Genomic DNA, 27,320 nt, shown 5'->3' with positions numbered 1-27,320 from the left:
TTAAAAACTTGAGCAATTCCCCATAAAAAACGCATTAAAAGCCCCCAGTAGTCAGTGCAGGCAGCGCATTGTAGTCCGTCCACCAGTGAGCGTGTAGAGTGGAGCTGCTGGAGGAGCCTCACAGGAGCCTCCAGTCTAGACACAGCCTCACCCGTTATACAGCAGCCTGCAGCCAGGCTCACTGCTCTCCCCTCCCCTGTAGGCCGCAGCGCCGCGGTTGCCTGGTAACCGGCAACACCGGAAGTGAGCGCGCAGGGACTTCCGGACACGTTTTGTTGATAGTTGCATCAGAATCTGAGGATCTGAGATCGGGATGGCGGCGGCAGTCGGGGATCAGGGTGAGTGTGTGGGGCGCTGTCACCCCGGAATATGGAGGCTGCGGGAGTGCACTGCTGTGTATAATGGCGTATATACATGTATACTGTATGTGACAGCTCAGCTGCAGTCACTGAGCGCCCGTACACTGCACTGTGCCGGCTGTAGGAGGCGCCACCAGCACACACAGGCTGTATATAGTATAGTGCTACACTGCTCTACTTTATACATACCCCATAATGGCACTTCACCATACTTTACCTACCATCTGCTCTCACTGTCACCATTATATCTGCAGGGACAGCAGCCATAATGCTAATGTATTAGTGCCTTATTGTCTGTTATTAGGGGGACTGCACCCAAATATCAGGGGTATGTTATCATCTGCCACAAGCTGCTGATTGATGGGGGTCCGGATGCCTAGAACCAGGCGCAGATCCAGGTTTAAAGGGAATTTGTCACCACCTAGCACTTATCAGACCTCTAATATGGGCATACAGGTGATAGAAATGTGAATCCTTACTTACCTGTATGGTCCATATTGGAAGTGCCAGGGGATGACAGATTCCCTGTAAGGTGGGCAACAGATTCCCAGTGGGCCGCTTTTGTTGTTTTTTTATTCTTTCCCCCTCCCAGTGGTCTATAATCCCTGGGGAACCATAACTCCCAGCAGGGCAGGGTATGTTACATGCTGTCAGGCAGCAATGTGAGCAGCGGTTACTTTCATTTTCCTTTTTAGTATTTAAGATCGTTCAAAGATTGTAGCTTCCTGGGCAAAGTCTGTGCCAGACGGCGACACCAGCGCAGATCTGTCTCCTGTCCTGATAGTCTGCTACAGTCTGTCAGAGCAGGGAAGACGTAGGGACACCCCACAGTCCGGGCTGATTATTCCCACAGAGCTATATAGGGGATGAGTACAATATATCAGTGCAGGGATACCCCACAGTCCGGGCTGATTATTCCCACAGAGCTATATAGGGGATGAGTACTATATATCAGTGCAGGGATACACCACAGTCCGGGCTGATTATCACACAGAGCTATATAGGGGATGAGTACAATATATCAGTGCAGGGACACCCCACAGTCCGGGCTGATTATCACACAGATCGATTGTAGGGGATGAGTACAATATATCAGTGCAGGGATACCCCACAGTCCGGGCTGATTATCACACAGAGCTATATAGGGGATGAGTACAATATATCAGTGCAGGGACACCCCACAGTCCGGGCTGATTATCACACAGATCGATTGTAGGGGATGAGTACAATATATCAGTGCAGGGATACCCCACAGTCCGGGCTGATTATCACACAGATCGATTGTAGGGGATGAGTACTATATATCAGTGCAGGGATACCCCACAGTCCGGGCTGATTATTCACACAGAGCTATATAGGGGATGAGTACTATATATCAGTGCAGGGATACCCCACAGTCCGGGCTGATTATTCACACAGAGCTATATAGGGGATGAGTACTATATATCAGTGCAGGGATACCCCACAGTCCGGGCTGATTATCACACAGAGCTATATAGGGGATGAGTACTATATATCAGTGCAGGGATACCCCACAGTCTGGGCTGATTATTCACACAGAGCTATATAGGGGATGAGTACTATATATCAGTGCAGGGACACCCCACAGTCCGGGCTGATTATCACACAGAGCTATATAGGGGATGAGTACTATATATCAGTGCAGGGATACCCCACAGTCCGGGCTGATTATCACACAGAGCTATATAGGGGATGAGTACTATATATCAGTGCAGGGACACCCCACAGTCCGGGCTGATTATTCCCACAGAGCTATATAGGGGATGAGTACAATATATCAGTGCAGGGACACCCCACAGTCCGGGCTGATTATCACACAGATCGATTGTAGGGGATGAGTACTATATATCAGTGCAGGGATACCCCACAGTCCGGGCTGATTATCACACAGATCGATTGTAGGGGATGAGTACTATATATCAGTGCAGGGATACCCCACAGTCCGGGCTGATTATTCCCACAGAGCTATATAGGGGATGAGTACTATATATCAGTGCAGGGATACCCCACAGTCCGGGCTGATTATTCCCACAGAGCTATATAGGGGATGAGTACTATATATCTGTGCAGGGATACCCCACAGTCCTGGCTGATTATCCCACAGAGCTATATAGGGGATGAGTACTATATATCAGTGCAGGGACACCCCACAGTCCGGGCTGATTATTCCCACAGAGCTATATAGGGGATGAGTACAATATATCTGTGCAGGGATACCCCACAGTCCTGGCTGATTATCCCACAGAGCTATATAGGGGATGAGTACTATATATCAGTGCAGGGACACCCCACAGTCCGGGCTGATTATCACACAGATCGATTGTAGGGGATGAATACAATGTAACAAGATCTGAGCCGTTCACTATTAGGCTATGTGCCCACGATGCAGAAACACTCCGGATTTTTTCTGAGCGTTTCTGCGTCTTCCTGTCAGAAAAAATGCAGGCGGATTTTACATGCGTTTTTTCTGCCAAGTAGAAGCGTTTGTGAAGCGTTTTTAACATGCTATTTCGCATGCGGGTTGTCAAGCGCTCTTCCAAGCGATTTTAGCATCAATTGGAAAAGTGCTTGACAACTTGGTCACATTATATAAATCCATGCAACCGGCATGTATTTATGTTGTGTGACCAAGTTACTATGCTGCAAATGCAGCATTAATAGTAAAAAAAAAAAAAAAAACATACTCACCTTCCGATGGCCCCCAGTCTCCTCTACGGTGCGTCCGGTGTCTTCGGCTGCTCGCGGTGCTCTAAAAAGGACCTTCCATGACTTCATTTAGTCATGTGACAGGTCACGCAACCGCCGACGTCAGCGGTCGCATGACCTGTCTCATGACTAAGTGACGTCATGAAAGGTCCTTTTACACCACAGCGAGCAGCCGAAGAGCCAGCATCGCCGCCGGAAGCTGACAGGGGGCCATCAGAAGGTGAGTATAATGTGTTTTTTTTTTTTTTTTTTTTTTTCATTTTAATTCTTTTTTAACTTTTTTAATTCTACAACTCCAGACCTGGGTACCATCCATGCGCGCATTGAATCGCATAGTATCCGCATGTGTACATATAGTCATGCGGATGTTATGCGGTCCAATGCAAGTCAATGGCGGCGATTTTGCCGCGATTCCGCATAATTAATGGTAGTGCTGTGGATTTTTACGCATTGATAATCCGCAGCGGAAATTTCCGCATCATGTGCACAGCACATGCAGATTATCATTGGGAAACATGGCAGACAACTTAACAAGCTTTTTTAATGCGCTTCTGTGGCTGAAATGCATTAAATCCGCATTGTGGGCACATAGCTTAAGGGGATGTTTACGAGTCATATCTGCTATATGCGCATTCAATATCTAAAAGGGTCCACAGCAGATTTTCAGTCCTGACTCTCTGATTTCTGCTGCTTGTTTTCCTGAACGTGGGAATGAGCCCATAAGTGCATATTCATTTTAGCCCGTCTATATTATTGTTTCCATTTACTGACGGCGAGCAGAGATGTAGAAAAAGATTAGGACCTGTAAAGATGTTATAAAATACCAGAAGGTTGTAGATCGTACATTACAAGTGCTTGACTATTAAAAAAATAAAATGGCCTCTGCAGATGTGCAGTTTTGAGCGTCTTTTAACCGCTTCACGTCTCCAAAGATGCCAAGCAGTGAAAGGAAATGAACGGTCCATTCTTCAGGCGTTTTCTGCTCTGAAAACACTTTATGCTTTATAATAGTAGTTGAAAGGCTAAAAAGACACCCAGGGGTCTAAATGAACCTTTTGTCACTGTTTTTGCTTGGAAAAAAAAAACAACTGGCGTTTTGTTAATTGTTGAATTTAATTTAAAAAATAAAGAAATATCCGGAAAATGGCAGTAAAAAAGCTGCAAAAAAAAAACGCTGGAAAAATGCTCAAAAAGACGCTTGCGAAATGGCCAAAGTACTAAACCCCAGAATTCACTGGGCATCAATGGCCGCTGGCAGCTTCTCTCAGTGTAGAGATATCAGAGGTAATAGGTGGTTGGCACAGAGCGGCATCGCTGCCAGCTGGTAATGTATAGGTCGCTTTATGGCGCGGCTTCTATGACGGCCTCCTCCATGGACTCCGGGCGTTCTTTCCTTGCACTGTAACCCCTTCAGCATATTGCACCATCCCCGTGCCTTGTCTGTTATCTTACAGTGATAATAATATGGGTGGAGGTTACGGCGCGCAGAAAATATTCTTGTAAAATTGAAACGTGTGTTACCGTCTAAGAGAAAGAATCAGGAAAGACAGATCTGATCCCCCTACTACATCAGTACGGCAGATGCAATGTGACATGCCCCCTCCGCACCATGAAATAGGGAGGATGACTGTAAAATTAGCTTCTCTTATTAGGCTATGTGCCCACGATGCAGAAATGCTCAGGATTTTTTCCTGAGCATTTCTGCATCTCCCTGGCAGAAAAAACACGCATGCGGATTGTACATGTGTTTTTCCTGCCAGTGACATGCGGATGTGAAGCGTTCTTCACATGCATTTCCGCATGTGGATTGTACATGTGGATTGTGCATGCAGATTGTGCATGCGGATTGTACATGTGTTTTTCCTGCCAGGGACATGCGGATGTGAAGCGTTCTTCACATGCATTTCCGCATGCGGGTTGTCAAGTTCTTTCCAAGCGATTTTAGCATCACTTGGAAAGTGCTTTACAACTCGGTCACACTATATAAATCCATGCAAACGATGGATTTATATAGTGTGACCCGAGAGAATGTCAAAAAATAAATATATACTTACCCTCCGATGGCCCGCGCTGTTTTGCTTTGCTCAGTCCCGGCTGCCGGCAGCGGTAGAGTGAAGGACCTGCCGACGTCAGCGTCGCGTGACCCGTCACATGACTCTGACGTCATCGCAGGTCCTTCATTCCATCGCGAAGTGCCGGGAAGCAAGGAGGAGCGCATCGGGGGCCGTCAGAAGGTAAGTATACATTTATTTTTTATTTTATTCTATTTTTACAGCTGTTTTAATGGTACCTGGGTGTGGATGAGACTCTCCTCTACACCCGGGTACCATCCGCACATTAGAACGCACCAATTACACAAGTACAGATGCAGTCTTGCGGAATTGGCTGCGTTCTAATGCAAGTCAATCGCGGCGAAAACGCAGCACTTGCGGATTATCATTGGGGAACATGGCAGGCCTTCTACCATGCGTTTTTTAAGCATTTCTGCATCGTTTTTGCCGCTGCCGAAACTATTAAAAAACGCATCGTGGGCACACAGCCTTAAAGTGCTGCTGATTGTCCCTTTAAAGTGACATTAGTTCCTCTACCTATATGGCACGGATGGTGTATACGTGGGGCACTAATAACCTTGCTGTGCTGCAATGTCCTCGGCACCGATAAGGCAGGGATTTTTGCAGGACTTTATGGCTCTCGGTTGGTTAGGCTTGTGATAGGCTTCTTAGGAAGGAGCATTGGTGTGGGAGGCAGTGAATTATCTGCCATGGATACGGCCCCGGGAGCCACACTATTAATTGCTGTTTACAGATGGTGCGGAGTCCTACAGATGATAGGAATTCCCTAGAAGAACATATTCCGTCAGAGCAATTCTCGGTGCAGCTTTGGATGTGACTGGAGTGCAATAGATCATCATCATCAGAAAATGACCCATTGTTTAAATCATGTTTTTTTTTTATTATTATTATTATTATTTGGCAATATTTTTTTTATTTCATATCACGATCTTTATTAAAGTAAGCAAGTAATCTTTAACTTTTCACAACGGCGACTCAGACTTTTTTTTTTTTTTTAGACTCCTACTTCATGTCTGTTTAGGAAGAGTTTTCAGCAGTTTCCATATCATCAGAGGCAGGATTACAATGACAGGTAAAACCTCTATGCACAGCTGATCACACAGGAACCAAAAAATAGGCGATGTCTCAGCTACCCCTGCTCCCCTTCAGGTCCAGCGTCTGTTCATTAGTCTGTGGCTTAATACACGTGTGAATTTCCTGAAACAACAGAAATTTATCTAAAAAAAAAAAAAAAAAAAAACCTTAAGTGGCCGGTGACAAAATTGCAAGATTTCTATTTTTTTATTTTTAATACAAATTGTAATATGAAAAGGGAAAAAAATGACCAGATTTAAAAAAATAAATAAATACATTTAGCACAAAAAATTGGTTTAAACAATAGGTCATTTTCTGATTTCCTTTAAGATAAAATAAATATTCTGCAGAGTTCTTCATGTGTTTGGGATCCGTAAACTGATTATTTTTGGCTTGTCCCTTGGTGTATCTGACACTAGTCTGACCCCGTTGGTGGATTCTGATCTTACTCTCCCTGTATCCCACTGTTGCATGCTGCCCTTTGCATGCCCGCGCGGCTCCTCGCGCCCGTCTGAACCCTGTGTATGATCCTCTCTTGCAGCGGTGAGCTACCAGTCTGTCCTGAGCGTTAGTGATGAGAAGGCCCGGCTGTCCGCCTTACATGACTTCCTCAGCTCTCGGAGTTACATCCAGGGTTATGCTTTTTCTCAGGCCGATATAGAGGTGTACAGGCAGCTGGCGGCGCCCCCTCCTGATCAATACTTCCATGTGGTGCGGTGGTACCGGCACATAACGGCAATATCATGAGACCCTGCAATGCAAAGCGACTCACATACCGCCCAGCCATGTGAGAAGTCGTCCTGTGAGCATACTTGGAAATGATGTGTTTTTTGCATGAAATGCATCTATTGTTTAATGCACAAGTGACATCATCCACATTACAGCTTGTATTATACCCCAGAGCTGCATTCACAATTCAGGCAGGCTTCAGAGCTGAAATCTCCCTGCTTTCCCTGCTTGTTCATCACCTGTACAACATTTTCTCTGGGAATTCGTATTGAGAAGTGAAGTCTTTACTCCACTTGTTGTAGCGTATGGCCCAACAAAGGTTACTGTGCCTTTACATTGCCGTGGGTGCTTTATTCATCTGGGCGTAGTAACATTATATTTGGGCTTTTTCATTTAACATCCGTGAAGTCCTGAATGGGGTCCTACCAATAACAGAGGAAACTCTGATCAGCAAAGATATTACTAGCCAGTGAGACCCCCGCAGATCTCTGGGGGTCCTGCTTTACTGTACAGTAGAGATGAATGAATCGATTCACAGGACGTGGTTTGTGGACACCGCACGTGAGCCCTACGAATTGCCTCTTATACAGTGTTGTGAAAAAGTGTTTGTCCCCTTCCTGATTTCTTATTCTTTTGCTTGTTTGTCACACTTAAATGTTTCAGGTCACAAAACAAATTAAAATATTAGACAAAGATAACACAAGTAATCACAAAATGCAGTTTTTAAATTACAGTCTTTATTATTAGGGGAAGAAGAAGAAATCCAAACCTACAGGGCCCTGTGTGAAAAAGTGATTGCCCCCACCCTTAAAGCGTAAATTAACTGTGGTGTTAAATTTCCCTAGTCACACACAGGCCTGATTACTGGCACACCTGTTCTCAATCAAGAAATCACTTAAATAGGACCTGTCTGACAAAGTGAAGTAGACCAAAAGATCCTCAAAAGCTAAACATCATGCTGCGATCCTAAGAAATTCTGGAACAAATGAGAGAGTAATTGAGATCTTTCTATCAGTCTGGAAAAGGTTATAAAGCCATTTCTAAAGCTTTGGGGCTACAGCAAACCACAGTGAGAGCCATTATCCACAAATGTCGAAAACATGGAACAGTGGTGAATAGTGATGAGCGAGCGTGTATTGTTCACCCTTTCAGTGAGCACACTCAGGTGCTCGCCGAGTATTTACGGCGTGATCGGCATCTATGTTAGTGCCGCTATGGCTGCATGTGTCACTGCTGTTAGACAGCTGTGACACATGCAAGGGATTGCCTGTTTGTTAAGCAATTCCTACATGTGTCACAGCTGTCTAACAGCCAGGACACATGTAGTGGCAATAACATAGAAGCCGAGCACGCCACAAATACACGGCAAGCACCCGAGCGTGCTGACCAAAAGGGTTAACAATACACGCTCCCTCATCAATAGTCGTGAACCTTCTCAGGAGTGTCCAGCTGATCAAATTTACCCCAAGAGCGAAGCGACGACTCATCCAGGAGGTCACAAAAGACCCCACAACAACAATAAAAGAACTGCAGGCCTCGCATGCCTCAGTTAAGGTCGGTGTTCATGACTCCACCTTAAGGCCACAGCCCCACTATCAGTATTTGGTCAGTATTTTTTCTCAGGAGTGGGAGACAAAACCAGGAGTGGGTGATAAATGCAGAATTAGTGACTTGTTTCTATTATACTTTTTCTCTGATTTGTTCCTCACCTGGTTTTGGCTCCCACTCCTGAGAAAAAATACTGACCAAATACTGATAGTGGGGCCGTAGCCTAAGAAAGAGTCTTGGCAAAAATGGCATGCATGGCAGAGTTCCAAGACGAAAACCATTGCTGAGCAAAAAGAACATAAAGACTCATCTCAGTTTTGCCAGAAAACATCCTGATGATCGCCAAGACTTTTATGAGAATACTCTTATGGACTGACGAAACAAAAGTTGAACTTTTTGGACGGTGTCTGTCCCATTATATCTGGCGTAGAAGTAACACAGAATTTCAGAAAAGGAACATCATACCAACAGTAAAATATGGTGGTGGTAGTGTGATGGTCTGGGGCTGTTTTGCTGCTTCAGGACCTGGAATACTTGTGGTAAATGGAACCATGAATTCTGCTGTCTGCCAAAAAATCCTGAAGGAGAATGTTCGGTTATCTGTTCGTGACTTCAAGCTGAAGCGCATTTTGGTTATGCAGCAGGACAATGATCCAAAACACACCAGCAAGTCCATCTCTGAATGGCTTAAGAAAAAGAAATTAAGACTTTGGAGTGGCCTAGTCAAAGTCCTGACCTTAATCCGATTCAGATGCCGTGACATGACCTTAAAAAGGCGGTTCGTGCTCGGAAACCCTCCAATGTGGCTGAATTACAACAATTTTGCCAAGATGAGTGGCCAAAATTCCTCCAGAGCGTTGTAAAGACTCATTGCCAGTTATCGCAAACGCTTGATTGCAGTTGTTGCTGCTAAGGGCCCAACCAGTTATTAGGTTTAGGGCAGGGCTCGACAAACCCAGGCGCCTGGTCGCCAGTGGCGCCTAGAAAATGTTGTCTGGCGCCTAGAAAATGTTGCCTGGTGCTTGAGGAGTTGAGAAGAAAAAAAAATACTCTCAATCCAATCCCACCTCCTGCACGGAGTCATCCAATCGGAGGACTCAGGGACAGTATCGCTCAGGCCGCCTTCTCCACTTTGCTCCGCCCCCCTTATGCTCCGGGACTGGACAGGGAGAGTTGGGTTACGGGGGAAGGATCGCTGTGGCCGGGGGCCCGTTCTCATCTCCCGCTACCTGTGTAAGGCTATGTGCCCACGTTGCGGACCTGAAGCATATTTTTTACGCTTCTCCCTGGCGGGAAAATCGCATGCGGATATTACATGCGGTTTTCCCGCCAGGTAGAAGCGTTTGTGAGGCGTCTTTGCATGCATTTCCGCATGCGTGTTATCAAGCACTTCTCCAAGCATCACTTGGAAAAGTGCTTGACAACTTGTTCAGAATGGTAAAAAATAAAAAAATAAACTTTATACTCACCTTCTGATGCATTCTCTGCCCCGTCCGGAGGCTTGAGCGGCTCACGCTGTTGTGTGCAGGACCTGCGGTGACGTCATTGAGTCATGTGGTGGGTCACATGACTCAATGACGTGGCAGGTCCTTCAGACAACAGCGCGACGGAGGGAAAACATCAGAAGATAAGTATAAACTTTATTTTATTCTTTTTTTTACAGGTTCTTTGGTACCCAGGTCTGGATGAGAGTCTCCTCTCATCCAGACTTGGGTACCATCCGTACATTGATTCCGCTGCGCTTCCGCAAAATTAATGAACATGCTGCGGATTTTTGACCGCAGCATATACGCTGCGGAAAAATCCGCAGCATCGGCATTGACATTGCGGAATGCCATTGGGGACCATGGGGTGCGGATATACATGCGTTTTTCAAGCGTTTACGCTGCGGAAATTCCGCAGCATATACGCTTGAAAAACGCTACGTGGGCACACAGCCTCAGTACATACAAAGGCCGTGCTCCCCGGGGAGACGCCGTGTGTGAGGGGGTCTATATGTAGACAAGTTTGCTTAAAAAAAAATTCTGGCTCCTAAATTTTTTGGCTGGCTCCTAGATTCTGAACAACTTTGTCGACCCCTGGTTTAGGGGGCAATCACTTTTTCACACAGGGCCCTGTAAGTTTGGATTTCTTTTTCCCTTAATAATAAAGACCTTCATTTAAAAACTGCATCTTGTGTTATCTTTGTCTAATATTTAAATTAGTTTTGTGATCTGAAACATTTCAGTGCGACAAACATGCAAAAGAATAAGAAATCAGGCAGGGGGCAAACACTCTTTCACACCACTGAATGTTGGCGTTTCTTCTGATTTTGTAGACCCGGAACGAGATCATGAGTGCGTTACACCTCAATGAAGACGTCGCACCAGGCCTACAAATCAGAAGAGACCCCAGAAACTTCGACAGGAAGGTGTCGATTCACAGGGCTCTCGTCCGGCAGCCACAGACGAGGGTCCTGTGAATCAGTTCGCTCATCTCTAGTGCATGTTCATTTTTAAGTCGAATTCTCACTGATCATAAAGTAATGGCATTTCCCATCACTTTACAACTTGGGAATAACCCTTTAAAGGGGTTGTCGGCTTTCAGGCCATAGAATGGATGATGTTTTAAAATAGCTAAATAAGCTTTATTTACCTGTCGAAATCCACGGCTGAACCAACGCCTCTCCTCCGCGCCTGTGTTTATTTAAAGGGCTGCGGCGGGGACATAAAATCTACAACATGTGATCGCTATGGCCGGACACTGACCTTGGTGGTCTTCTGCCGTCTATCTTGGCATAACCACTCAGGCCAGGGGACGGTCACATAATTGGACGTGCCTCTGTGAAGGTCGTTCTGCTGATAGTGAGGAGTCTGGAATCGGACCCCCCAGCGGTCGCACATGGTTAGACCTTCAATTAAAACTAGAAAACCTGTTTAAAAAGTCTTAATCTATAGGGCAAAAGGTTCCCGTTAAATAAAGTGCATGTTACTTATGTAAATTATGTAATTTCCCGACCTTCTAACAACCTGCTTTGTTGTTACCAGGTAAGGGGAGACCCCCCCCAGAAGCAACAGAACAACCCCAACTGCGGCTGTACAACAGTCTGACACGCAACAAGGTGACGGCAAAAGAAACGTCGTAACGAAGCAAATTCCCCCGTCCCCCCTGATTCTGTTCTCTTATCGTTTCCTCTCTCACCCTTCATCTTTCCTGGATGTAATGTGCAATCTCAGCTCTCTCCATTTGTCCTATACAGAATGAATGCTCGACTGCCACTCCATTCACAGAACTGATTGATGGGGTCTCCGTGTTCGGACCCCCCCTAAACTAGTAGTTAGTTTCCCCTTTTATATCGGAGAGGTGAAAATCTGCTGCACTTCCACAATGTAACGAGCATGGGATAGCCTTAAAAATATATAGCACGCTTGTCTTTCACCCCTTCATGCCATGGCCATTTTCCTTTTTTTTGTTTTCCTACCCTGTTTCCAAGAGCAATAACTTTTTTTATTTTTCCGTCAATATGGCCGTATGAGGGCTTCTTTTTTGCAGGATGAGTTATACTTTTGAACGGCACCATTGATTTTATCATATAGTGAACTGGAAAACGGGAAAAAATAGTGCGGTGAAATTGCAAAAAAGGTGCAATTCCACGATTGTTTTTTTTACTTACCATGTCCATTATATGGTAAAAACTAACCTGGAAATATGATTCCCCAGGTCAATACGAGTACGCAGATACCAGATGTATCGGTTGGTTTTTTTTTTGGTTTTTTTAAGCGGTGAAAGAAAATTCCAAAATGTGTTTAGAGAAAGCTTTTGCATTTGTCGCCAATTTCCGAGACCAGTAACGTTTCCATTTTTCGGGATCTGGTGACGGGTGAGGGCTTTTTGTGCCCTGAGCTGACATTTTTATTAATACCATTTTGGGGTTGATAAAATGTTTTGATCGCCTGTTACTGCATTTTATTGCAAAGTTGCTTCGGCCAAAAAAATATAATTCGAACATTTAGATGGATTTTTTTTTTTTTTTCTCGTTACGCCATTTACCGATCGGATTAATTTATTTTATATTTTGATAGAGCGAACATTTCTGAACGCAGCGATACCAAATATGTGTTTGTTTTTTAACCGGTTCCCGACCGCCCACTGTAGATAAACGTCGGCGCTTGCTGGGCTCTGTGCAGCGCCGACGTTTAAAAACGGTGGGTGGTCTCGCAGTGCTCAGGACCCCCAGGGTCCTGCAAGCACTGCGATTCCGGTGCAGAGCGTTAGCTCTGACAGGGAACATCATCGGGACCTGATTAGATCAGGTCTCAGTGATGTTAACCCTTTGCTGTCTTCTATATGCTGCGTTCTATAGTGATCGCGGCATATAGGAGACAGCAGGAAGAGAGGGGGTCGTCTTACTTACCTCCGAAGACCTCCGTTTCGTTTGAGGACCTTAGGTTGCTATGGTAGCTGGAGGTCACATGACCGCCTCCAGCTCTGCCATATATGGTGTCCTTCCTGTCTGGCTTCAGCCTGTATGTAGCTGATGCCAGAGAGGAGACTGACTGAAACAGTCAGTGAAGATCTCATGTAATATAATATATGTCTATTACATTACATGAGATCAGTGATCAGAAAAATAAAAATTAATGTCCCATACAGGGACTAAGTAAAAATGTAAAAAAAAGTTTTTAAACTATTAAAAAAAAAAATCACAAAATAAATAAAAATAAATAAATAAAATATTAAACCAATAAATCCGTATATTATTACAAAACCAAAAAAAGTACACATATTTGGTATCGCCGCGTCCGAAACAACCCGAGCTATAAAACTGTCACACTAATTAACTCCTTCTGTGCACACCGTAATAAAAATAAATAAAAAACGGAGCAAAAAAATATGCTTTTTCATCATATCGCCAAACAAAAAGTGGAAAAAAATGCGATCAAAAAGCAGAATAGAAATAAAAATGGTACCACTGAAAACTTCATCTTGTTCCACAAAAAAAAGCCGCCATACAGCTCCATCAGCCGAAAAATAAAAGTTATAGCGCTCAGAATAAAGCAATGCAAAAAAAATATTTTTTTTTCTATAAAATTGTTTTATTGTGTAAAAGCGCCAAAACATAAAAAAATACAGTAAGTGTAGTATCACTGTAAACGTACTGACCCGAAGAATAACTCTGCCTGATCACTTTTACCACACGCAGAACGGCATAAAAAAAAACTCAAAACAATTCCTGAAGTGTTTGTTTTTGTTAACTTTACCTCCCAAAAAACGGAATAGAAAGCGATCAAAAAATGTCACGTACCCAAAAATGGTTCCAATAAAAATGTCAACTCGTCCCGCAAAAGACAAGCCATCACATGACTCTATCGGCCGAAATATGGAAAAATTATAGCTCTCAAAATATGGTGATGCAAAAACTAGATTTTGCAAAAAAAGCGTATTTTAGTGTGTGACAGCTGTCAGTCATAAAAACCCGATATAAATCTGGTATCTCTGTAATCGCACCGACCCGAAGAATAAAGTAATCTAATCAGTTATATCACACTAGGAACGGCATAAAAAATAAATAAAACAAATATTTTTCACCTGCTACTGATTTGTTTATTATGTCTCCCAAAGATCCCAGTAAGGCTCTGCTCACATTTATCCTGTGCTCTGCGCTGAGCACTTACACCAGAGTTTCCGTGTAAATCTCTGAAATACGTGATTCAGCCAGAACCCATGATGGAAGATTCCCTGTAATGAGGCAGATATAGGCCACTGTGGATGCCGTCTGGCCTGTGATCCCACGGTGTCATTTGTTTTAGGCGTGCATAAAAGTGCGGTTGGCCACAGTTTTGTGCACTTCTGAAAAAAAGGACACCACTAAACAGAGGCCAGACGGAGTCCAGAGTAACTCTGCTGCCTCATTATAGTGAATGGATCCCGCAGGGGTTTAATCTGAATTACATCACTTGGAAATTTAGATGGAAACCCCGATGTAAGTGCTCAGCCTAGAGCGCCGGATAAATGTTACGTAAAATGTTCCCAATAAAAGCTTCAACTCAGTCCTCAAAAAAAGCTAGTCCCCACTCAGGTCTGTCATCTGTTAAAAATATAAGGGACTTCCAAGTTACTGGTAGCAGAAAGGCTCTGGAAAAGCAAAATGGTCCTTGCCCCCCAAAAGAAATTCAGAAAATTTTGTGCTCCCAAATCCAAATGCCTATTCTACAATAATTTGTTCTCCAATTGTCAAATAGCACTCCTTCCCCCTCAAATCTCACCGTATGGCTAAGTGGTACGATACAGCCACATATGGGGTATTGCCACTTTTAGAAGAAATTGTGTGACACATTTCGGCACCATTTTTACCCATTGCCCTGTGTGAAAATGTAAAATCTGAGGGTAAAACATTTTTTTGTGGTAAAAATATAATTATGCTTTTTTCACTGCCCAATGGTATAAATTTAAAAATTAAAAAATACTCACTACTTCCCTAGATGAATTCCTTGAGAGGTGTAGTTTACAAAATGGGGTCACTTGTGGGGGTTTCTGCTGTTTCGGCATGTCAGCGACTCTTCAAATGTGACATGGTGTCTGCAACCTATCCCAGCCAACATAGCGCTCCTTTCTCTTCCGAACCCTGCCGTACACCAAAGCAGTGGTTTTCCCCCACATATGGGGTATCGGCGTGTTCAGGAGAAATTGTACAACACATTTCATGGTGCAATTTATCCTGTTACCCTTATGATAATGCAAAATTAAGGGATGAAAAACGGTTTTGTGGGAAAAATGTGAAAATTTTATTTTTACAGCTCAATATTATAAACTTCTGTGAAGCACCTTGGGGATCAAGGTGCTCACCACACATCTAGATAAGGTCCCTAAGGGGTCTAGTTTCCAAAATGGTGTCACTTGTGGGGGGTTTCCACTGTTTAGGCACATCAGGAGCTCTCCAAACGCAACATGGCGTCCGCTAATTATTCAGACAAATTTTACATTCAAAAAGTCTAATGGCGCTCCTTCCCTTCCGAACCCTGCCGTGCGCCCAAACAGTGGTTTTCCCTCACATATGGGGTATCAGCACGCTCAAGAGAAATTGCACAAAAAAATTTGGGGTCCATTTTTTCATGTTACCCCTGTGAAAATAAAAAAAATTGGGTCTAAAGTAACATTTTTGTGAATAAAGTTAAATGTTAATTTTTTTCTTCCACATTCCAAAAATTCCTGTGAAGCACCTGAAGGGTTAATAAAGTTCTTGAATGTGGTTTTGAGCACCTTGAGGGGTGCAGTTTTTAGAATGGTGTCACTTTTGGGTATTTTCTGTCATAAAGACCCCTCAAAGTGACTTCAAATATGATGTGGTCCCTAAAAAAATGTTTTTGTAAATTTTGTTGGAAAAATGAGAAATCGCTGGTCAACTTTTAACCCTTATAGCTCCCTAACAAAAAAAAAATTTGGTTCCAAAATTGTGCTGATGTAAAGTAGACATGTGGGAAATGTTATTTATTAACTATTTTGTGTGACATATCTCTCTGATTTAAGGGCATGAAAATTCAAAGTTTGAAAATTGCAAAATTTTCAAAATTTTCGCCAAATTTCCGATTTTTTCACAAATAAACGCAAGTGATATCGAAGAAATTTTACCACTATCATGAAGTACAATATGTCACGAAAAAACAATCTCAGAATCAGGGGAATACGTTGAAGCGTTCCAGAGTAATTACTTCATAAACTGGTAGTGGTCAGAATTGAAAAAATTGGCCTGGTCACGAAGGCAAAAACAGACTCTGGCGCGAAGTGGTTAATTGTTTCATTTTTAATAGGGCAAAAGGGTGATTTGAACTTTTGTGCTTTTTATTTTCATATTTTTAAAAACTTTCTTTTTTACTTTATTTAATAGTCCCTTGAGGAGACTTGTAACTGCAATTGTCCGATCACCTGTGCTGTACACAGCAGTAATCACGATCTATGAATTTCATCCACGAGCCGACGTTAACAGGAGTATCGTAATGACAAGCACGGAGGTCTTCTGCGGACCCCCTGCTGTGATGACAACCCATCGGCGGTCCCCTGATCACGTGACACAGGTGCCATTCAGCGGGATTTGTGATGCGCTTCCAGCTGGAACATGTTAAATACCGCTGTCAAAGATTGACGGTGGAATTTAACTGGTTAATAGCCATGGATGGAGCTCCAATCCATCCCCGGCTGTCAAAGGCACATGAAAACTGACTAAATCAGCTGTCATGTGCGGGGAAAGATGCAGGCTCAGCATCAGAGAGCGCACCAAAGTCGGGGAAACGAGATGTGACGTACATATACTTCATATGTCATGAATGGTTTAATGTACTGGTTCCATTCAGTCACAGCAAGCAGAGCACTTAGAAGGGTTTGGGTTTCTAAATCAATGTATGGTACAAAGTTTCTGAACTTTTCAGCAATTATCATCTCGTAATCTGACCGGGCAAGACTTTTCATTTGTCCACTTAAAAATTAACTTTTTTTTTTCTTTTGCCGTCTCGTTTTTTTTAGGAAGTGTTTGTACCGCAGAATGGTAAGAAAGTGACGTGGTATTGCTGTGGACCAACTGTGTACGATGCATCACACATGGGACATGCCAGGTGAGTATGGGGCAGGGGGTCAGCACATACGGTGCATTTTTCGCAAGGCTCAACAAAAAAATTTTTTCCCATGTCCGTGTTGCAGGTCTCACTTTACCCTTTCCTTTATGTTTCTTTTCAGATCCTATATATCCTTTGATATCCTCAGACGAGTCTTAAAGGACTATTTTAATTATGAGGTGTTTTACTGCATGAACATCACAGACATTGATGACAAGGTGCGCGGCCGCTGCTGTTCTGTATTTTGTGTTCCTGCAGCAGATAAATCAGTGTTGTTTCCTTATCATTTCTCCAGATCATAAAGCGGGCCAGACAGAACTACTTGTTTCACCAATACAAAGAGAGGCGACCTGCGGCCACGGCGGTGCTCGGCGATGTGAAGACGGCACTAACGGTATGTCCAGCACCGGCGACTGGGTGTTACATGGGTGTAGACAGACTTATTAGGAGGATAACTAAGTATATAAGCCAGTGTTATGGTTATCATTAATCCAACACATCTACAGGAAATGTAAACCTCATTACCTCAGATCACTTATCATGTAATAGCCCTGAGTTACATCCTGTATTATACTCCAGAGCTGCACTCACTATTCTGCTGGTGCAGTCACTGTGTACATACAATCCTGTGTTACATCCTGTATTATACTCCAGAGCTGGACTCACTATTCTGCTGGTGCAGTCACTGTGTACATACATTACATTACTGATCCTGAGTTACCTCCTGTATTATACTCCAGAGCTGCACTCACTATTCTGCTGGTGCAGTCACTGTGTACATACATTACATTACTGATCCTGAGTTACATCCTGTATTATACTCCAGAGCTGCACTCACTATTCTGCTGGTGCAGTCACTGTGTACATACATTACATTACTGATCCTGAGTTACATCCTGTATTATACTCCAGAGCTGCACTCACTATTCTTCTGGTGTAGTCACTGTGTACATACAATCCTGTTTTACATCCTGTATTATACTCCAGAGCTGGACTCACTATTCTGCTGGTGCAGTCACTGTGTACATACATTACATTACTGATCCTGAGTTACATTCTGTATTATACTCCAGAGCTGCACTCACTATTCTGCTGGTGCAGTCACTGTGTATATACATTACATTACTGATCCTGTGTTACATCCTGTATTATACTCCAGAGCTGCACTCACTATTCTGCTGGTGCAGTCACTGTGTACATACATTACATTACTGATCCTGAGTTACATCCTGTATTATACTCCAGAGCTGCACTCACTATTCTGCTGGTGCAGTCACTGTGTACATACATTACATTACTGATCCTGAGTTACATCCTGTATTATACTCCAGAGCTGCACTCACTATTCTTCTGGTGTAGTCACTGTGTACATACAATCCTGTTTTACATCCTGTATTATACTCCAGAGCTGGACTCACTATTCTGCTGGTGCAGTCACTGTGTACATACATTACATTACTGATCCTGAGTTACATTCTGTATTATACTCCAGAGCTGCACTCACTATTCTGCTGGTGCAGTCACTGTGTACATACAATCCTGTGTTACATCCTGTATTATACTCCAGAGCTGGACTCCCTATTCTGCTGGTGCAGTCACTGTGTACATACATTACATTACTGATCCTGAGTTAGCTCCTGTATTATACTCCAGAGCTGCGCTCTCTATTCAGCTGGTGCAGTCACTGTGTACATACATTACTTATCCTGTACTGATCCTCAGTTACATCCTATATTATACTCCAGAGCTGCACTCACTATTCTGCTGGTGGAGTCACTGTGTACATACATTACATTACTGATCCTCAGTTACATCCTATGTTATACTCCAGAGCTGCACTCACTATTCTGCTGGTGCAGTCACTGTGTACATACATTACATTACTGATCCTGAGTTACCTCCTGTATTATACTCCAGAGCTGCACTCACTATTCTGCTGGTGCAGTCACTGTGTACATACATTACATTACTGATCCTGAGTTACATCCTGTATTATACTCCAGAGCTGCACTCACTATTCTGCTGGTGCAGTCACTGTGTACATACAATCCTGTTTTACATCCTGTATTATACTCCAGAGCTGGACTCACTATTCTGCTGGTGCAGTCACTGTGTACATACATTACTGATCCTGAGTTACATTCTGTATTATACTCCAGAGCTGCACTCACTATTCTGCTGGTGCAGTCACTGTGTACATACAATCCTGTGTTACATCCTGTATTATACTCCAGAGCTGGACTCACTATTCTGCTGGTGCAGTCACTGTGTACATACATTACATTACTGATCCTGAGTTACCTCCTGTATTATACTCCAGAGCTGCGCTCTCTATTCAGCTGGTGCAGTCACTGTGTACATACATTACATTACTGATCCTCAGTTACATCCTATATTATACTCCAGAGCTGCACTCACTATTCTGCTGGTGGAGTCACTGTGTACATACATTACATTACTGATCCTCAGTTACATCCTATATTATACTCCAGAGCTTCACTCACTATTCTGCTGGTGCAGTCACTGTGTACATACATTACATTACTGATCTTGAGTTACATGCTGTATTATACTCCAGAGCTGCACTCAATATTCTGCTGGTGCAGTCACTGTGTACATACATTACATTACTGATCCCGAGTTACATCCTGTATTATACTCCAGAGCTGCACTCACTATTCTGCTGGTGCAGTCACTGTGTACATACATTACATTACTGATCTGTACTGATCCTGAGTTACATCCTGTATTATACCCCAGAGCTGCACTCTCTATTCTGCTGGTGCAGTCACTGTGTATATACATTACATTACTGAACCTGTACTGATCCTGGGTTACATCCTGTATTATACTCCAGAGCTGCACTCACTGTTCTACTGGTGCAGTCACTGTGTACATACATTACTGATCCTGAGTTACATCCTGCATTATACTCCAGAGCTGCACTCACTATTCTGCTGGTGCAATCACTGTGTACATACATTACATTACTGATCCTGAGTTATATCCTGTATTATACTCCAGAGCTGCACTCACTATTCTGCTGGTGCAGTCACTGTGTACATACATTACATTACTGATCCTGTACTGATCCTGGGTTACATCCTGTATTATACCCCAGAGCTGCACTCACTATTCTGCTGATGCAGTAACTGTGTATATACATTACTGATCCTGAATTACATCCTGTATTATACTCCAGAGCTGCACTCTCTATTCTGCTGGTGCAGTCACTATGAACATACATTACATTACTGATCCTGAGTTACATCCTGTATTATACTCCAGAGCTGCACTCACTATTCTGCTAGTGCAGTCACTGTGTACATGCATTACATTACTGATCCTGAGTTATATCCTGTATTATACTCCAGAGCTGCACTCACTATTCTGCTGGTGCAGTCACTGTGTACATACATTACATTACTGATCCTGAGTTACATTCTGTATTAGACTCCAGAGCTGCACTCACTTTTCTGCTGGTGCAGTCACTGTGTACATACATTACATTACTGATCCTGAGTTACATCCTGTATTATACTCCAGAGCTGCACTCACTATTCTGCTGGTGGAGTCACGGTGTACATACATTACATTACTAATCCTGTGTTACCAGACGGCGCTTGCTGCTGACGGACGGCACTTGCTGACGGACAAACCGCTCTTGTTGCTGACGGATGGCGCTTGCTGCTGACGGATGGCGCTTGCTGTTTACGGACAAACCGCTCTCGTTGCTGACGGATGGCGCTTGCTGTTTACGGACAAACCGCGCTCGCTGCTGACGGATGGCACTGACTGCTGATGGACAAACCGCGCTCACTGCTGATGGACAAACCGCGCTCGCTGCTGACGGACAAACCTCCTCGCTGCTGACGGACAAACCTCCTCGCTGCTGACGGACAAACCGCCTCGCTGCTGACGGACAAACCGCCCTCGCTGCTGACGGACAAACCGCCCTCGCTGCTGACGGACAAACCGCCCTCGCTGCTGACGGACAAATCGCTCTCGCTGCTGACGGACAAATCGCTCTCGCTGCTGACGGACAAATCGCTCTCGCTGCTGACGGACAAATCGCTCTCGCTGCTGACGGACAAATCGCTCTCGCTGCTGACGGACAAATCGCTCTCGCTGCTGACGGACAAACCGCCCTCGCTGCTGACGGACAAACCGCCCTCGCTGCTGACGGACAAACCGCCCTCGCTGCTGACGGACAAACCGCCCTCGCTGCTGACGGACAAACCGCCCTCGCTGCTGACGGACAAACCGCCCTCGCTGCTGACGGACAAACCGCCCTCGCTGCTGACGGACAAACCGCCCTCGCTGCTGACGGACAAACCGCCCTCGCTGCTGACGGACAAACCGCCCTCGCTGCTGACGGACAAACCGCCCTCGCTGCTGACGGACAAACCGCCCTCGCTGCTGACGGACAAACCGCCCTCGCTGCTGACGGATAGTGCTCGCTGCTGACGTATGGCGCTCGCTGCTGACAGACGAACCGCGCTCGCTGCTGACGGTAGCTATAGATGATGAAGTAGTGGTGGTGAAGGATGATGACTGTTGTTTCCTCTTCTTTTCCTTCTTCCAGGATTGATCCATCTGGTTCCGGATTCTACAACTTTGGCGAAGATCCAGCACCGGTCCGGGCTCCTCGGGCCCCTGAAGGACTCGTCCATGAGGAAGTTGTTCCAGAACAACCAAACGGTACGGCCCCCACATCCCGCCACTCTCTAGTGACCCTGACAACAGCCCCCAACTCCGCCATGAAGGAGAGATCAGAACTGATACACGGGGGCCCCACACTGCAGGGTGTTGGGGGCGCAGCTGGCCGGCTGCTAATGAGCATTGCCAGTAGGTAGAAGTAATAGTTTGGTAGTTGGGAAAACTCTGCACAGTGGGCGACAGATGGCTGGAATCAAATCGTGGGCACAGTCAGTGATGGATGGGCAGTGTCTGTATGTTATTAGGTGGGCACAGTCTGTATGTGGGAGTCTTGGTCTGAGCAGTCTGTAGTGGGTACAGCCAATAGTTGGGTACATCCAGCGGGTCAGTACAGCCGGTATTAGGTACATTCGGCAGGCGGCTACAGCCAGTAGTTGGATACATTCAGCATGCGGGTACAGCCGATAGTTGGGTACATCCAGCAGGTGGGTACAGCCGATAGTTGGGTACATCCAGCAGGCGGGTACATCCGATAGTTGGGTACATCCAGCAGGCGGGTACAGCCGATAGGTGGGTACATCCAGCAGGCGGGTACAGCCGATAGGTGGGTACATCCGGCAGGTGGGTACAGCCAATAGTTGGGTACATCCAGCAGGTGGGTACAGCCGATAGTTGGGTACATCCGTCAGGTGGGTACATTCAGCAGGCGGGTACAGCCGATAGTTGGGTACATCCGGCAGGTGGGTACATTCAGCAGGCGGGTACAGCCGATAGTTGGGTATATCCGGCAGGCGGGTACAGCCGGTAGTTGGGTGCATGCGGCAGGTGGGTACAAACGATAGTTGGGTACATCCAGCAGGTGGGTACAGCCGATAGTTGGGTAAATCATGCAGGAGGGTACAGCCGAAAAGCGGGTACAGCAGATAGTTGGGTACATCTGGCAGGCGGGTACAGCAGATAGTTGGGTACATCCAGGAGGAGGGTACAGCCGATAGTTGAGTACATCTGGCAGGTGGGTACAGCTGACAGGTGGGTACAGCCAATGGTTGGTTGCATTCGACAGGTGAGTACAGCCGTTGTCAGGGTAAGAAAGAATATATATTTTCTCCACTTTTATACGCTTTGCTTGTGTACTAACCACCATTTTGTGTCTTATAACAATAAGCTTTCCTTGCTACGTGTTACTTAGATCGAAATTTATGCTAAGATGGCGCCGGTATCAGCTAGCACCTGTTTCAGAGAAATGAAACCAAAACATCAACTGACGGTTCTCTGCCCAGAGACTGAGTTAAGGAGACGTGGACCAATCAGGAGTGGCCGGATACTAGACATTTATGGCTTACCCCGCCCCGAACACTCCCTTTCCCCTCCCCATTATGTACTGTATTTAAGTTTGTGCATGTGGAAATAAAGAAAGAACATTGCTGAGATCGTGGCTTGCCAGTAGCCTTCTGTGCATGCTCTGAGTTTGAACCAGCTTGTTGTCTGACTCATTCTTTGAATGGTTGACCCATGCTCATAGCCTTAATTTGGAGTGACTGGAGGACGAGTGGAATGTCGCTACGACCCCGACACCGTTAGTCGGGTACAGCCGATACTTGGGTACATCCAGTAGTCGGGTACATCCGGCAGGTGGGTACTGCCAGTAGTTGGGTACATCTGGCAGTTGGGTACAGCCGGCAGTTGGGTACACCCAGCAGATGGGTACAGCCGGTAGTTGGGTACAGCCGGTAGTTGGGTACACCTGGCAGATGGGTACAGCCGGTAGTTGGGTACACCCAGCAGATGGGTACAGCCGGTAGTTGGCAACATCTGGCAGGAGGGTACAGCCGATAGCTGGGTACATCCAGCAGGCGGTTACAGCCGATAGTTGGGTACATCCAGCAGGAGGGTACAGCCGACAAATGGGTACATCCGATAGGTGGGTACAGCAGATAGTTGAGTACATCTGGCAGGTGGGTACAGCCGATAGTTGGGTACATCCGGCAGGAGGGTACAGACGGTAGTTGGGTACAGCCGGTAGTTGTGTACATCTGGCAGGTGGGTACAGCCGACTGGTGGGTACAGCCAATGGTTGGTTGCATCCGACTGGTGGGTACAGCCGATAGTTGGGTACAGCCGGCAGGTGGGTACAGCCGGTAGGCGGGTACAGCCAGTAGTTGGGTGCATTCGGCTGGTGGGTACAACCAACAGTACATCTGGTAGGTTGGTAGAGCCGGCAGGTGGGTACAGCCGGCAGGTGGGTACAGCCGATACTTGGGTACATCCAGTAGTCGGGTACATCCGGCAGATGGGTACTGCCAGTAGTTGGGTACATCTGGCTGGTGGGTACAGCCGGTACTTGGGTACACGCAGCAGATGGGTACAGCCGGTAGTTGGGTACACCCGGCAGATGGGTACAGCTGGTAGTTGGGTACACCCGGCAGATAGGTACAGCCGATAGTTGGTAACATCTGGCAGGAGGGTACAGCCGATAGCTGGGTACATCCAGCAGGAGGGTACAGCCGACAAATGGGTACATCCGACAGGTGGGTACAGCAGATAGTTGGGTACATCCGGCAGGAGGGTACAGACGGTAGTTGGGTACATTCAGCAGGAGGGTACAGACGGTAGTTGGGTACACCCGGCAGGAGGGTACATCCGGCAGGAGGGTACAGCCGGTAGTTGGGTACATCTGGCAGGTGGGTAAACCCGGCAGATGGGTACAGCCGGTAGTTGGGTACACCCGGCAGACGGGTACAGCCGATAGTTGGGTAAATCCAGCAGGAGGGTACAGCCGATAGTTGGGTACATCCGGCAGGCGGGTACCGCCGATAGTTGGGTATATCCGGCAGGCGGGTACAGCCGATAGTTGGGTACATCCAGCAGGAGGGTACCTCAGATAGTTGGGTGCATCCGACAGGCGGGTACAGCAGATAGTTGGGTACATCTGGCAGGTGGGTACAGCCAATAGTTGGGTGCATTTGGCAGGTGGGTACAGCCGGTAGTTGGGTACATCTGGCAGGTTGGTACAGCCGGTAGTTGGGTACACCCGGCAGACGGGTACAGCCGATAGTTGGGTAAATCCTGCAGGAGGATACAGCCAATAGTTGGGTAAATCCGGCAGGCGGGTACAGCCGATAGTTTGGTACATCCAGGAAGAGGGTACAGCCCATAGTTGGGTACATCCGGCAGGCAGGTACAGCCGATAGTTGGGTACATCCGACAAGCGGGTACAGCTGATAGTTGGGTACATCTGGCAGGCGGGTACAGCAGATAGTTGAGTACATCCAGGAGGAGGGTACAGCCAATAGTTGGGTACATCTGGCAGGTGGGTACAGCCAATAGTTGAGTGCATTCGGCAGGTGGGTACAACCGACTGTTGGGTACATCTGGTAGGTTGGTACAGCCAATAGTTGGGTACAGCCGACTGGTGGGTACAGCCAGTAGTTGGGTGCATTCGACAGGTGGGTACAACCAACAGTTGGGTACATCTGGTAGGTTGGTATAGCCGATAGTTGGGTACAGCCAGCAGGCGAGTACAGCCGACTGGTGGGTACAGCCAGTAGTTGGGTGCATTCGGCAGGTGGGTACAACCAACAGTTGGTTACATCTTGTAGGTTGGTACAGCCGATACTTGGGTACATCCAGTAGTCGGGTACATCCGGCAGGTGGGTACAGCAAGTAGTTGGGTACAGCCGGTAGTTGGGTACACCCGGCAGATGGGTACAGCCGGTAGTTGGGTAAATCCTGCAGGAGGGTACAGCCGATAGTTGGGTACATCCGGCAGGCGGGTACAGCCGATAGTTTGGTACATCCAGGAAGAGCGTACAGCCGATAGATGGGTACATCCGGCAGGCAGGTACAGCCGATAGTTGGGTACATCCGACAAGCGGGTACAGCCGATAGTTGGGTACATCTGGCAGGCGGGTACAGCAGATAGTTGATTACATCCAGGAGGAGGGTACAGCCGATAGTTGGGTACATCTGGCAGGTGGGTACAGCCAATAGTTGGGTGCATTCGGCAGGTGGGTACAACCAACTGTTGGGTACATCTGGTAGGTTGGTACAGCCGATAGTTGGGTACAGCCAGCAGGCGGGTACAGCTGACTGGTGGGTACAGCCAGTAGTTGGGTGCATTCGGCAGGTGGGTACAACCAACAGATGGGTACATCTGGTAGGTTGGTAGAGCCGAAAATTGAGTACAGCCGATAGTCGGGTACAGACGATACTTGGGTACTTCCAGTAGTCGGGTACATCCGGCAGGTGGATACAGCCAGTAGTTGGGTACATCTGGCTGGTGGGTACAGCCGGTAGTTGGGTACACGCAGCAGATGGGTACAGTCGATAGTTGGGTACACGCAGCAGATGGGTACAGTCGATAGTTGGGTACACCCAGCAGATGGGTACAGCCGGTAGTTGGGTACACCCGGCAGATAGGTACAGCCGATAGTTGGTAACATCTGGCAGGTGGGTACAGCCGATAGCTGGGTACATCCAGCAGGCGGTTACAGCCCATAGTTGGGTACATCCAACAGGAGGGTACAGCCGACAAATGGGTACATCTGGCAGGTGGGTACAGCAGATAGTTGAGTACATCTGGCAGGCGGGTACAGCCGATAGTTTGGTACATCCATGAGGAGGGTACAGCCGATAGTTGGGTGCAACCGGTAGGTTGGTACAGCCAATAGTTGGGTACAGCTGGCAGGTGGGTACAGCCGGCAGGTGAGTACAGCCGATAGTCGGGTACAGCCGATACTTGGGTACATCCAGTAGTCGGGTACACCCGGCAGATGGGTACAGCCGTAGTTGGATACACCCGGCAGATGGGTACAGCTGTAGTTGGGTACACCCGGTGGATGGGTACAGCCGATAGTTGGGAACAGCTGATACTTGGGTACATCTGGTCGGTAGGTACAGCCGGTAGTTGGGTCAGCTGGTAGTTGGGTGCAGGTGAGTACAGCCGATAGTTGGGTACAGCCGGTAGTCAGGTACATCTGGCATGTGGGTACAGCTGGTAGTTGGGTACAGCCGGTAGTTGGGTACATATGGCTGGTGGTTACGGCCAATACTTGGGATCAGCCATTAGTTGGGTACATCCAGCAGGTGGGTACAGCCGATAGTTGGGCACATCTGGCAGGTGGGGACAGCCAATAGTTGGGTGCATTCGGCAGGTGGGTACAACCAACAGTTGGGTATATCTGGTAGGTTGGTGGAGCCAAAAGTTGGGTACAGCCGGCAGGTGGGTACAGCCGGCAGGTGAGTACAGCCAATACTTGGGTACATGCAGTAGTCGTGTTCATCCGGCAGGTGGGTACAGCCGGTAGTTGGGTACACCCGGCAGATGGGTACAGCCGGTAGTTGGGTGCAGACGGGTACAGCCGATAGTTGGTAACATCTGGCAGGTGGGTACAGCTGATAGTTCGGTACAGTCGGTACTTGGGTACAGCCTGTAGTTGGGTACATCTGGCAGGTAGGTACAACCGGTAGTTGGGTCAGCTGGTATTTGGGTACATCCGGCAGTTGGGTACAGCCAGCAGGTGAGTACAGCCTATAGTTGGGTACATCTGGGATGTGAGTACAGCTGG

General features: G+C 46.4%; 1 protein-coding gene across 2 annotated transcripts; it reads left to right on the top strand.

Moving 5' to 3' along the window:
• Positions 1-219: 219 nt before the first annotated feature.
• LOC141173775 (cysteine--tRNA ligase, cytoplasmic-like) lies at positions 220-23,229 on the top strand. Of its 2 annotated transcripts, XM_073658186.1 has the most exons (8): positions 227-338; positions 6,157-6,230; positions 11,536-11,609; positions 17,006-17,094; positions 17,216-17,312; positions 17,390-17,488; positions 21,680-21,795; positions 22,943-23,229. In XM_073658186.1, the coding sequence occupies exons 2-7, from the start codon at positions 6,224-6,226 to the stop codon at positions 21,683-21,685; spliced, it is 372 nt and encodes a 123-aa protein (XP_073514287.1). In that variant the 5' UTR covers positions 227-338; positions 6,157-6,223; the 3' UTR covers positions 21,686-21,795; positions 22,943-23,229. The 2 variants fall into 2 exon arrangements, with proteins under 2 accessions (XP_073514286.1, XP_073514287.1); XM_073658185.1 differs by lacking the exon at positions 6,157-6,230 and having other exon boundaries at positions 220-338.
• Positions 23,230-27,320: the final 4,091 nt, after the last annotated feature.

This window comes from Phyllobates terribilis, unplaced genomic scaffold, assembly GCF_046119375.1.
Source record: "Phyllobates terribilis strain yellow unplaced genomic scaffold, ASM4611937v1 Scaffold_13__5_contigs__length_258822181, whole genome shotgun sequence".
In the NCBI taxonomy this organism is placed as follows: Eukaryota; Metazoa; Chordata; class Amphibia; order Anura; family Dendrobatidae; genus Phyllobates; species Phyllobates terribilis.
The sequence above is the reverse complement of the archived record's forward strand: the minus strand, read 5'-3'. Positions and strand labels throughout refer to the sequence as shown.

Excerpts from the sequence above, each read along its gene's own strand:
- LOC141173775 (XM_073658185.1), top strand. The coding sequence starts at position 314 with ATGGCGGCGGCAGTCGGGGATCAGG. Across the intron at positions 339-11,535 it reads GGCGGCAGTCGGGGATCAGG|GTAAGGGGAGACCCCCCCCA; the intron begins GTGAGTGTGTGG and ends TGTTGTTACCAG. Across the intron at positions 11,610-17,005 it reads ACAGTCTGACACGCAACAAG|GAAGTGTTTGTACCGCAGAA; the intron begins GTGACGGCAAAA and ends CGTTTTTTTTAG.